General features: G+C 39.5%; 1 protein-coding gene across 3 annotated transcripts in view; it reads right to left on the bottom strand.

The window, feature by feature from the left end:
* Window positions 1-5,597: 5,597 nt before the first annotated feature.
* The window catches only part of si:dkey-28n18.9 (sorting nexin-32), a 36,322-nt gene continuing 28,383 nt past the window's right edge, over window positions 5,598-13,536 (bottom strand). The window contains exons 13-15 of one of the 3 annotated variants that reach the window (XM_061875138.1): window positions 10,549-10,638; window positions 5,974-6,039; window positions 5,598-5,904 (exon numbers count right to left, since the gene is read on the bottom strand). In XM_061875138.1, coding sequence (XP_061731122.1) covers window positions 5,770-5,904; window positions 5,974-6,039; window positions 10,549-10,638 — 291 coding nt within the window. In that variant the 3' untranslated portion in view covers window positions 5,598-5,769. The other 2 variants (XM_061875140.1, XM_061875139.1) reach the window with 2 other exon arrangements.

Genomic DNA, 13,536 nt, shown 5'->3' with positions numbered 1-13,536 from the left:
AGACAACATTTACACTCACTTTCACACACTAGGGCCAATTTAGTCTTGCCAATCAACCTATCCCCAGGTGCATGTCTTTGGAAGTGGGAGGAAGCCGGAGTACCCGGAGGGAACCCACGCAGTCACGGTGAGAAGATGTAAACTCCACGCAGAAAGATCCCGATGTTTTGCATAATGAAGCTCCAATTAGGAACTTTCAGTTTTAGTTGTGGACCAAAGCGGCAGTGGAAGGAAGACCACATTTCCCATGAGGACTAGCGCATATACCTTCAAACTGACATGATAATACCACAATTATTCAGTATGACTGATCTTTCCACAGTAGGAATCTACATATTTTACTCAAACTTCATATTTGAAGTAAAGAAGAAGATTGACTACCGCATCGTCACGGACTACAGTGGTGGACGTGTGCAAATTTTCAGGACTTACGCAGATTTCAAATACACATCAGCAGGTACCAGAAGGTAAGAAAAGTTGGTTTTGCATAATATTGTGAAACAAAACACCAGATAACATGTCTGCAAATGGGTGCCATTTTGCAGTCCTAATACACACATTAAGTAATACTTGTATCTCTCACTACGGTAGCAGTAATGGGCCGACAATCTATCAAGCTGTGCGGCTTCAAATTCATACTAAAACATTTTGACATATTTTTTGATTGCCGTGTGTAATGTTCTTTATTGTCCATGGAACATTTTAAGTTTTGGTGTTTTTTTAGTGCCGTCATATTGCAGTCTAAACAAATCTCTAATGTGTGACTACCATCAACCGGTCACACTTATCATTACACCATGTACCAAATAAAACTGCTTCGAGGTCGGTAAGCACAACCACAATGATTCCGTACATTAGGCTCACCGGGTTATAAGGCACACTGTCGATTTAAAAAAACAATTAAAGGATTTAAAATGCGCCTTATAGTCCGAAAAATACGATACATAAAGTAAGGGCTTGATTGGATAAGTTTTTGATATATTATCTGACATAACTCACATCTAATCCAAACCAAAATGTGTCTACTCGGTTGAATAATGGTTATTATATACTGCTGTATTACCCAGCCAAATTTCACTAAAATAATCAAAAATACACTTTTGAAGTTTGAGAAAGCAATCAAAAATAAACGCGTGCATACAATCGACTCACATCTTAATAATATATGCTCATGCTTATTTCTAAGTTATTTATTTTCGTACAGCAGTGTATGAAGTGTTTTTGGCAGACTAAAGACCTAGCAGTAAGATGTGGATACGTTATCTACAGAACCGCTGTCAAATGAGCTCAGTTTCCAGTCCGGCCTCTTCTCTCATGAGAGCAGCCATCTATCTTCCTCTCAATCCTTCCTACAAATGGACCACCAGTCGTCCTAATTCACCCAATGGAGAAATTATAGGCCCGGAACTGATGAGACCGAGCAGGCAGCAGTTCTTGGAGAGACTCTGGGAGGGAAGGATGACATTGAGCTTATTGGCAAAAAGTCTGTCTGAGTTTTAAGCTTTCAGGGGGTGGGAAATGGTGGATTTAAAAGAAATGTATGGGAGATGGTTTTGCCCCAAAAGAGAGAGAGAGGAAGGAAAAGTGAGCGGGAGAAGCCCTGATTGTCCTTGCTGCAATGTCCTTGCACAACTGATTAACCTCTTAAGTCCTGGGAGAGGCTTGCTAGAAAGAGACAAAATAAATAAAACATTGTTCTTTGCATCACGCGTGTTAAACTTAAACGCACAGGCAGCCAAAATTCATAGCACACTTTAGATTAATTGGCATGAGTTGGCAGGTCTGAGCATGCAACTGAGGACCATTTCCCATCATGGTTCAAAGTTTATTCGTCACATGCAGACTACACCACAGTAAAATGCTTTTTTTCCATGCCTTTTTGTCGTTACAATGATCACTTTTAACTATTATCATGCATTTTTAATGTGTTACTTTGTAGAGACGGGGTTTAGGGTTGCGTGATATAAATGAATTATATAAATTTGACCAAAGATAGTTTTTAATACTATTGTGTTATGCCGTGATAATGCATGTTGATGACACATTCTAACTGTGTGTGCAATTTGACAGCAACAAGCAAACAAACTCGTCAACGCAATGTACAAACCCCATTTCCATATGATTTGGAAAATTGTGTTAGATGTAAATATAAACGGAATACAATGATTTGCAAATCCTTTTCAACCCATATTGAGTTGAATGCACTACAAAGACAAGATAGTTGATGTTCAAACTCATAAACTTTATTTTTCTTTGCAAATAATAATTGACTTAGAATTTCATGGCTGCAACATGTGCCAAAGTAGTTGGGAAAGGGCATGTTCACCACTGTGTTACATCACCTTTTCTTTTAACAACACTCAATAAATGTTTGGGAACTGAGGAAACTAATTGTTGAAGCTTTGAAAGTGGAATTTTTTATCATTCTTGTTTTATGTAGAGCTTTAGTCGTTCAACAGTCCGGGGTCTCCGCTGTCGTATTTTCGATGGGAGACAGGTCTGGACTGCAGGCGGACCAGGAAAGTACTCGCACTCTTTTACTACGAAACCACGCTGTTGTAACACGTGGCGTGGCATTGTCTTGCTGAAATAAGCAGGGGCGTCCATGATAACGTTGCTTGGATGACAACATATGTTGCTCCAAAACCTGTATGGACCATTCAGCATTAATGGTGCCTTCACAGATGTGTAAATTACCCATGCCTTGGGCACTAATATACCCCTCATACCATCACAGATGGTTATTTTCCTCTTTGTTCCGGAGGACACCACGTCCACAGTTTCCAAATATAATATGAAATGTGGACTCTTCAGACCACAGAACACTTTTCCACTTTGCATCAGTCCATTTTAGATGAGCTCGGGCCCAGCGAAGCCGGCGGCTTTCCTTGGTGTTGTTGATAAATGGGTTTTGCTTTGCATAGCAGAGTTTTAACTTGCACTTACAGATGTAGCAACCAACTGTAGTTACTGACAGTGGTTTTATGAAGTGTTTCTGAGCCCATGTGGTGATATCCTTTACACACTGATGTCGGTTTTTGATGTAGTACCGCCTGAGGGATCAAAAGTCCGTAATATCATCGCTTACCTGCAGTGAGTTCTCCAGATTCTCTGAACCTTTTGATGATTTTGCGGACCGTAGATGGAAAAACCCTAAATTCCTTGCAGTAGCTCGTTGAGAAATGTTGTTCTAAAACTGTTCGACAATTTGCTTACAAATTGGTGACCCTTGCCCCATCCTTGTTTGTGAATTACTTAGCATTTCATGGAAGCTGCTTTTATACCCAACCATGGCACCCACCTGTTCCCAATTAGCCTGTACACCTGTGGGATGTTCCAAATAAGTGTTTGATGAGCATTTCTCAACTTTATCAGTATTTATTGCCACTTTTTCCAACTTCTTTGTCACGTGTTGCTGGCATCAAATTCTAAAGTTAATGATTATTTGCAAAAAAAAATGTTTACCAGTTTGAACATCAAATATGTTGTCTTTGTAGCATATTCAACTGAATATGGGTTGAAAATGATTTGCAAATCATCGTATTCCGTTTATATTTACATCTAACACAATTTCCCAACTCATATGGAAACGGGGTTTGTAGTATCTTAGCTCGCGGCTAACTTCACCTCACTGTGCATAGCCACTTCTAAGTCAGCAATCCTCGCCTCTATGGCGGCAAATAAACTTAAAAAATAACTTACCATCTTGTTTGCTTCATGCAACAAGTTGCATTGGTTTCTTGCTCCTTGTTCCTTTGCATTTTTCTTTTTCTATAACTTCCCGTGCCTATGTTTTATATTCTTGCCTAGAGATGATTTTTCTTACCTGCACACTGCATCCGAACGTCCATCTGCATTTTGGGGAAACGACCAGCGCATAACCATGCGACCCCACCATAACAAAATGCTGGTGTTGTAAACATTTGCCTGTTTAAATGCTTATGGTTTGACTGGTCTACCGTTCTTCTAAAGTTAGTTCTGTTGGGTATTTAGCTGGTGTAGCTGAGGTTATGAGGATGAATTACATTACATTGTATAAACTTTATTATACTTGACTCGATGAATTGGCCGACATAAATTGGCTACTTAAACTTTCGTAAACAATCTAGAAATGTAATGAATGTAGTTTGTGAGTTGTTGTGATATTATTCAGATTAATACTGCCATCTGGGGAAGTAACGATTACCAGCATAATGATAAAGGGTGGTAAAATCCAGATGGTTAGTAATACTGTTTGAAATTCGAATTATTATAAAACAGTGATTGATTGTCACACTTTGTGAAAAAGTCACGTGACACTGTTCATTTCCTGGAAAAGCAGCTCGCACGCCAGCTAGGTTAAATGCTAATGTTGTATATTTGATGGTCGTGTGTTGAGTGATGAGCCAAGAAGACGCCAAAGAGGTATCGTTGAACGAAAAGCTTTATTTGTTTCAGCGAGCTTCAGACTGGAGCTGCAGCCCTAGGAGAAACAGTGGGCCGGATCTCTCCTGTGCTGTCCTCTTGGACAACTGTCCTTAAATACCTTTGACACGAAGACCCTTACTCTTTGTAGTTCTAGTCTTGGAGCTGATCAGTCTGGCCAGTCAATATTTCCTTGACATTATTCCTCTGATCAGTTTGAGTGGGGTGTCCTCCGACCCCTGTCCTCTACTCCTACCGATGGGAGCTTTCTACCAGATGTTGTTAATGTCTTTACACTTCCTCCTAAAATCCAACTGCTGCTATCCTTTGAGAGTCCAATTTTTCCGGGCAGCAGGAGCCACCACTCTCTGGAGAGCTTGTGATGGATATGTGCAGTTTTTACCTTAGTAGAATAATCCTCTAAAGGATTCTGTGACCAAATACAAAGGCATGCTAGTAAAAAAAAAATAATGTACGAAATTTGTATATGGTATAATTTACCACACTAACATTAATACAGATGAGTACATTTTGAACAGATTCAACAATACCGTGACAATAACTGATATGAAAATTTCATATCGGTATATCCCTACCGCAATGTTTTTTTTGGAACCTTACTTTGCACAGAATAGGAAGTTACTGTGTGCTAGAGATGCGCGGTTTGCGGTCTCATCCGCGGAGTCCACGGGTCGGGCGGGTGACATGACGAAAAAATAGATTTTAATTAGATTCGGGCGGGTGGCGGTTGAATCATTCAGAAATATTTGATATACATGGTTCAGGGATTGGAATCCTTTACCATTCAAAGAGCCATTTAGGACTCGCGTCACAAAGCGAAGGAGACAACAGGAGACGCAATAATTTTCTAGAATGACTGCCGGCAGTCACCCAGTTGATAAGTACTAGGGCGTGCTATGAAGCTATTGGCTTTGTCGCCTACTACAGCATGTACAATCTGCTTGTCAGTCCAACAACATGTTGTGTGTGGTTTCCATGCACACATGCACACGACTGGAAGGCATACTGGGTGACACAGAGTACACTAATGGTTGTGATATAAACCATTTTAACACTCTTAGTAATATGCGCTACGCTGTGAAGCCACACCAAACAAGAATGACAAACACATTTCGGGAGAACATCCTCCCAGTAACACAACATAAACGCAACACAACAAATACCCAGAATCCTTTGGGGATTACATTTTTCACTTTATTTGGTAGGAATCCTAAGGTGATGCAACAGAGGACAAAACCAATTGAACATGAAAGAAGAGTGTAGCGTGCAGGTAATTGACGATTTTTAGCAGCTTTGACAAGGCCTCATTGGCATTTTTTAACAAAGCAGATGTGCACTTGGGGCTCACAGCTCTCTGAAGGCCTGAAGGTGCTGGTTGTACTGGTCAGCGCTCTCTTTGGCGGTGTGCAGCTGCTTCTCACACCAGTCCACCAGAGCTCGCTGCAGCATCTGCACCCGATCGCCCTGGAAGTGCTCAATCTGCAAAACGACACACCTCACACACACGAATATTACACATGAAAATATGACAGATTGGAGATGATTTACCTCCTGCTTCGCCACCTCACAAATATGATCAAATTCGGTCTCTGCTGCTTTCTTCACTTCCTCCAACTGATGGACATAGAGTATGTCATACTTTATACAGCATCGTAATCAGTGTTTACACAGCACTACTCTACTGACGTCTGCTGGCTTAAGCTGTCATTCCAATGCCTGTCTCTCAAATGGAACACTTCCCTTTTACAGTCGGAACACGCTCGCACGCCTCATCGCTTGTTCACGCAAACCCGGAGATGCTCCCGCGCATACAAACCAAAGAACGCCACAAGAAGTTGCACAACAAAGCTGCACTGGTGTGTTCATTTAAAGGGGAACATTATCACCAGACCTATGTAAGCGTCAATATATACCTTGATGTTGCAGAAAAAAGACCATATGTTTTTTTTAACCGATTTCCGAACTCTAAAAGGGTGAATTTGGCGATTTAAACGCCTTTCAATTGTTCACCTGTCGGAGCCATGACCTTTCACCCGTGACGTCACATCATGAAGCGACCCGCCATTTTCTCAAACACATTACACACACCAAGTCAAATCAGCTCTGTTATTTTCCGTTTTTTCGACTGTTTTCCGGTACCTTGGAGACATCATGCCTCGTCGGTGTGTTGTCGGAGGGTGTAACAACACGATCAGGGACGGATTCAAGTTGCACCAGTGGTCAAAAGATGCGAAATTCCCGCGTTTGTTCTGCACACTGTACCGACGACAGCTATGCTACGACAGAGATGGCAAGAATGTGTGGATATCCTGCGACACTCAAAGCAGATGCATTTCCAAAGATAAAGTCAACAAAATCACACAGGTGAGTTTTGTTGATGATATTGACTTATGTGGAGTGTGCTAATCAGACATATTTGGTCACGGCATGACTGCAAGCTGATCGATGCTAACATGCTATTTAGGCTAGCTGTATGTACATATTGCATCATTATGCCTCATTTGTAGCTATATTTGCATCCAGCTTTTCCCTCCATCCACATTTAATGCCAAACAAACATATACCGATCGTTGGTTAGAAGGCGATCGCCGAATTCGTCCGCGCTTCCTCCTGTGCCGCTGTCTGTCGTGATATGGCTCAAAAGCTTCTGTTTCGTCTTTAATTTCGTTTTCGGTACCTGCCTCCACACTCCAACCATCCGTTTCAATACATGCGTAATCTGTTGAATCTCTTACGGCGCTGAAATCAGAGTCTGAATCCGAGCTAATATCGCGATAACTTTCTGTGCTATCCGCCATGTTTGTTTCTGTGTGGTCACGCTGTGACGTCACAGGATAATGGACAGGTGGATATAACAACAGTTAAATCAGACACTTTGAAGCCGTTTTTTGGGATATTGCGTGATGGGTAAAATTTTGAAAAAAACTTCAAAAAATAAAATAAGCCACTGGGAACTGATTTTTATTGGTTTTAACCCTTTCAGAAATTGTGATAATGTTCCCCTTTAAACAACTTATGTTGTCGGCAACCCAAAACGTTGAAAGAGCTATATTGGACCAAAAATACAAAAAAATAATTTGTCTGTCTCCAAAAATTTAAAGCCCTATGAGTTTTATAATGAAGGCAACACATCTTAATGTTTATATTAGCTACAATAGCCTACTATCAAAATGACTACATGTCAGAGGGTGACGCAAATCTTCGTTGTCAGATATGTTGAAATGTAACATTTATGCTATACATTTATACATTAGAAAACATTAGTAAATCCAAGGCTACACAGAAAGTGAGATAATTCCTGGAAATTACTGGCTTTTAGTGGCCAAAGGTATAGATGTGTGTGTCCAAGTTAAAGCAAATGGCAGGCTGTCTTCTTTTAACAAATTTATTACAATCTAGGTAATGTTTGCTGTGGTCTGGAACAACATGACACACAAACAACTATCAGAAATGCAGCCAATATTACATACAGAAACTTTGTCATGAGACATGCAAAACTAAATTATATACAAAGAGGATAAAAGTAAAGTATATTAAAAGAGCTAAATTATACCTACAAATGAGGCATAATGATGTAATATGTTTATACAGCTAGCCTAAATAGCATGTTATCATTTATTAGCTTGCAGTCATGCACGGACCAAATATGCCTGATTAGCACTCTAACAAATCAATAACATCAACAAAGCACACATTTGTGCATTCACGCACAGTATAAAACATTTCGTGGACAAAATGAGACAAAGAAGCAGTGGAAGAGTTTACATGTAAAACAACTGTCCACAGTTAGAGTCCACACTATGGGGAGTTAAAGAACCGCTGAAATTTCAATCTCTTTTTAAAAACTGCTCCAGGGAGCCGATAGGGCGGCGCTAGCGGGTTAAGCATTAAAAACACTTCCTTTCTTTCCTCAACCACCATCGTTTGCCTGTAATGTGAAGATAATAATCAGAGGTATGGTTGTTCACAGAGCGGTCCACCGCTGGTACAGAATAGTGTAACTTCCACCGTTCACCGAGGGACCCCATATCCGTCGACCTTTCAACGACACGCATAAATAACGGCTTTAATACCATTTTATTTAGAAAAACAGCAAACGGTAAAAAATGGCTGGATGAATGGATGTCCTACATACAAACCCCGTTTCCATATGAGTTGGGAAATTGTGTTAGATGTAAATATAAACGGAATACAATGATTTGTAAATCCTTTTCAACCCATATTCAATTGAATGCACTACATTGACCAGATATTTGATGTTCAAACTCAAAAACTTAATTTTTTTTTTCAAATAATAATTAACTTAGAATTTCATGGCTGCAACACGTGCCAAAGTAGTTGGGAAAGGCCATGTTCATCACTGTGTTACATCACCTTTTCTTTTAACAACACTCAATAAACGTTTGGGAACTGAGGAAACTAATTGTTGAAGCTTTGAAAGTGGAATTCTTTCCCGTTGTTGTTTTATGTAGAGCTTCAGTCGTTCAACAGTCCAGGGTCTCAGCTGTCGTATTTTACGCTTCATAATGCACCACACATTTTCGATGGGAGACAGGTCTGCACTGCAGGCGGGCCAGGAAAGTACCCATACTCCTTTTTTACGAAGCCACGCTGTTGTAACACTTGTCTTGCTGAAATAAGCAGGGGCGTCCATGATAACAGTGCTTGGATGACAACATATGTTGTTCCGAAACCTGTATGAACCTTTCAGCATTAATGGTGCCTTCACAGATGTGTAAGTTACCCATGCCTTGGGCACTAATACACCCCCATACCATCACAGATGCTGGCTTTTGAACTTTGCGCCTATAACAATCCGAATGGTTATTTTCCTCTTTGTTCTGAAGGACACCATGTCTCCAGTTTCCAAAAATAATTTGAAATGTGGACTCGTCAGACCACAGAACACCTTTCCACTTTGCATCGGTCCATCTTAGGTGAGCTCTGGCCCAGCCAAGCCAGCGGCTTTTCAGGATATTGTTGATAAATGGGTTTGGCTTTGCATAGTAGAGATTTAACTTGCACTTACAGATGTAGCAACCAACTGTAGTTACGGACAGTGGTTTTATGAAGTGTTCCTGAGCCTATGTGGTGATATCCTTTACAAGCTGATGTTGGTTTTTGATGCAGTACCGCCTGAGGGATCAAAAGTTTGTAATATAATTGCTTACGTGCAGTGATTACTCCAGATTCTTTGAACTTTTTGATGATTTTACGAACCGTAGATGGTAAAATCCCTAAATTCCTTGCAATAGCTCGTTGAGAAATATTGTTCTAAAACTGTTCAACAATTTGCTTACAAAGTGGTGACCCTCGCCCCATCCTTATTTGTGAATTACTTAGCATTGCATGTGAGCTGCTTTTATACCCAATCATGGCACCCACCTGTTCCCAATTAGTCTGCACACCTGTGGGATGTTCCAAATAAGTGTTTGATGAGCATTCCTCAACGTTATCAGTATTTATTGCCACCTTTCCCAACTTCTTTGTCATGTGTTGCTGGCATCAAATTATAAAGTTAATGATTATTTGCAAAAAAAAAAAAAATGTTTGTCAGTTTGAACATCAAATATGTTGTCTTTGTAGCATATTCAACTGAATATGGGTTGAAAATGATTTGCAAATCATTGTATTCCGTGTATATTTACATCTAATACAATTTCCCAACTCATATGGAAACGGGGCTTCAATATTGGGAGCAGTACAGTGTGTAGTATGTGTCTTTTGTGCATAATCTTATTTTTTCACTTGTTTGCATTTTATGATCGAACTGTGCAATTAAATATTTATTTTAGTTAACCTTATGTCTTGACTAAATTAAATTGTGTAACTGATTAATTATTTGTTTTATTTAATTTCATTTTTAAGTCAATGTCAAGATAACATATTGTTTGTTCAAAATCGAAAGGGCAATAAAAATATGTTTTACATATCATAGTATACAATTGTGATTAATAATCATATTTTCAATATTGATAAAAATAATTGTGATTATTATTATTATTATTATTACAAAATGCTGACCAAAGAACCACCATCACATGTTATGCAGACATGTCATCACCCCTTCAATGTGTACTGACAGAAGAAATACATTTGAGACACAGCCAACTAATTACTCACAGTTGCCTTCTTGACTGGTTTGGCCTTCTCTGCATTCTTTCTGGCAGTTTCTAACTCCAACAATTTACAAGTCCTTCTGAAAAGCATCTCCTGCAAGGGACATGAAATGTAAGAAATTAAACACAACAACATCAACAGTATCTCACAAAAGTAAAGTTATTTTAAAGGTGCAATACTATATTTTCAGTGAATAGTAGATCTTAACTGCTAAGGTTGTACGTTGACTACTCTGAAGGATATCCAAGTCTCATTCTGACACTGTAGATCTAAATGAAGTATGTGGGGTTTACCGTGGCAGAGAAAAGACACAACAAATACAAACGTCACAACACAACAACATAAAGCCACAACAAATGCATAAGCCACAGCAGAACTTTCAACACAAACTGGAAACTGTGATGCTTGCATGTCCGAAATAAATTCCCACTCAACTCAACTCAATTGTAAAAGACACAACAAAACAACTATAAGCCACGACACAACAACTTTCAGCACCGACCCAATTGTAAAAAGCCACAACAAAACAACTGTACAAAAGACTGTCTCTGAAACGCTTGTTTTCTTTTTGTGTCATTGAGTTGCTTGAGTGTAGTTCACTTTTACGACACTGGAGGGGGCATTGAACACATCATTACATCAGCAAACTCTGAAAGTTACGGTGAACTTCGATGTCATTTGTTTAATGGGCAGTGTGCGTCAATACAAAGTGAGTTACTTTATATACACTTAAATATCACTGGTTTTGTGCTTAAAACTATATTGCAACTTATTTGGTCAGTTTTATTGTAGTCTAATGGCTGTTTGGCATCAGGTTCACAAGCTAACTGCTAGCTAAATATCATACCCTGATTGGGGCCTGTTTGTAGCATTGGACATGTTTGTTAGCCCCAATTGACAATTTAGAATTATTGTAGTGATGCTATTTACATTCTAAAAATGATTACATTACTTAGGGCTGGGATGTTCAAATTCTGTGCATTTATGTAAACTGTGTATACACAGCTAAGTGATGTATATTTAACAGCCCTGTTGCAGGCTTGTACCTATATTTCATTGCATTGTGGTCACTTTAGTTGATTTATAATGATTGTATTTGTTTGTATAGGAAACCACACACACAAACGCAAACGAACATTTCATGCATGTCTTAAATATACAATTGAACCTGCAAATCTGGACTTGGACAATCTATTATTTCTCCTGCACTCACCTGAACGAATAATTGCTGTCCTGACCCGACACTCTGAAGTGATTGCTAATCCATATTTAACCACTCAGAGTCGTCACCACAACAACTATAAGCCGCAACACAACAATATGAAGCAAAACGCAACAACTTTTAGCCACGACACAATTGCAAAAGCCACAACACAACAACTTACAGCCACAACACAACAACTTTTTAGCCACAACACAACAACATTAAACCACATTGCAACAACTTCCAGCCACAACGCAACAACTTTTTAGCCACAACACAACATGAAGCCACAAAACCAAAACTTTCAGCTACAACATGTTTGCAAAGGCCACTATAAATGCAAATGCAATGCCACAACACAATATCATAAAGCCACAACATAACAATAACATAAAGCCACAACAACTTTTCAAACCACCACACAGTAACATAAAGCCGTATCACGACAACATCAATACACAACACAACAACTTTTAGCCACTACTCAACTGCAAAAGTCACAACACAACAACTTTCAGCCACAACAAAACAACTTTTTAACCACAGCCCACAACCACAAAGCCACAACACAACAACTTTTAGCCACTACTCAACTGCAAAAGTCACAACACAACAACTTTCAGCCACAACAAAACAACTTTTCAACCACAGCCCACAACCACAAAGCCACAACACAACAACTTTATGCTACAACTCAACAACATAAAGCCCCAAAACATCATTCAGCCACAACACGATTGCAAAACCCACTATAAATGCAAATGCCACAAAACAACAACAAAAAGCCACAACACACTAACTTTCAACCACAACACAACCACTTTCAGCTACACCACGATTGCGAAAGCCAATACAAATACAAATGCCACAAAACAACAACATAAAGCCACAACACACTAACTTTCAGCCACAACACAACAACATTCAGCCACAACACGATTGCAAAAGTCACTATAAATACAAATGCCACAAAACAACAACAAAAAGCCACAACATACTAACTTTCAATCACAACACATCTTTCAGCTACACCACGATTGCAAAACCCAATATAAATACAAATGCCACAAAAACAACATAAAGCCACAACACACTAACTTTCAGCCACAACACAACAACATTCAGCCACAACACGATTGCAAAAGCCACTATAAATACAAATGCCACAAAACAACAACATAAAGTTGTTGTCCGTCAAAGAGCGACTCAGCAAATTCTTTGGCAAGGAATTAAGCACCACGCTGAATGCTGACGAAGCAGTGGCCAGAGGATGTGCTTTGCAGTGTGCAATCCTGTCACCGGCCTTCAAAGTGCGTGAATTCTCCATCACAGACGTGGTTCCGTATCCCATCTCTTTGAAGTGGCATTCTGCTGCCGAGGAGGGTGTAAGTGATTGTGAGGTGTTTCCCATGAACCATGTGGCACCATTTTCCATTCAGCCACAACACGATTGCAAAAGTCACTATAAATACAAATGCCACAAAACAACAACATAAAGCCACAACATACTAACTTTCAATCACAACACATCTTTCAGCTACACCACGATTGCGAAAGCCAATATAAATACAAATGCCACAAAAAACAACATAAAGCCACAACACACTAACTTTCAGCCGCAACACAACAACATTCAGCCACAACACGATTGCAAAAGCCACTATAAATGCAAATGCCACAAAACAACAACATAAAGCCACAACATAGTAACTTTCAGCCACAACACAACATATTTCAGCTATACCACGATTGCGAAAGCCAATATAAATACAAATGCCACAAAAAAC

The sequence above is a fragment of the Nerophis ophidion genome, linkage group LG16 (genome assembly GCF_033978795.1).
Source record: "Nerophis ophidion isolate RoL-2023_Sa linkage group LG16, RoL_Noph_v1.0, whole genome shotgun sequence".
Classification (NCBI taxonomy): Eukaryota; Metazoa; Chordata; class Actinopteri; order Syngnathiformes; family Syngnathidae; genus Nerophis; species Nerophis ophidion.
The sequence above is the reverse complement of the archived record's forward strand: the minus strand, read 5'-3'. Positions and strand labels throughout refer to the sequence as shown.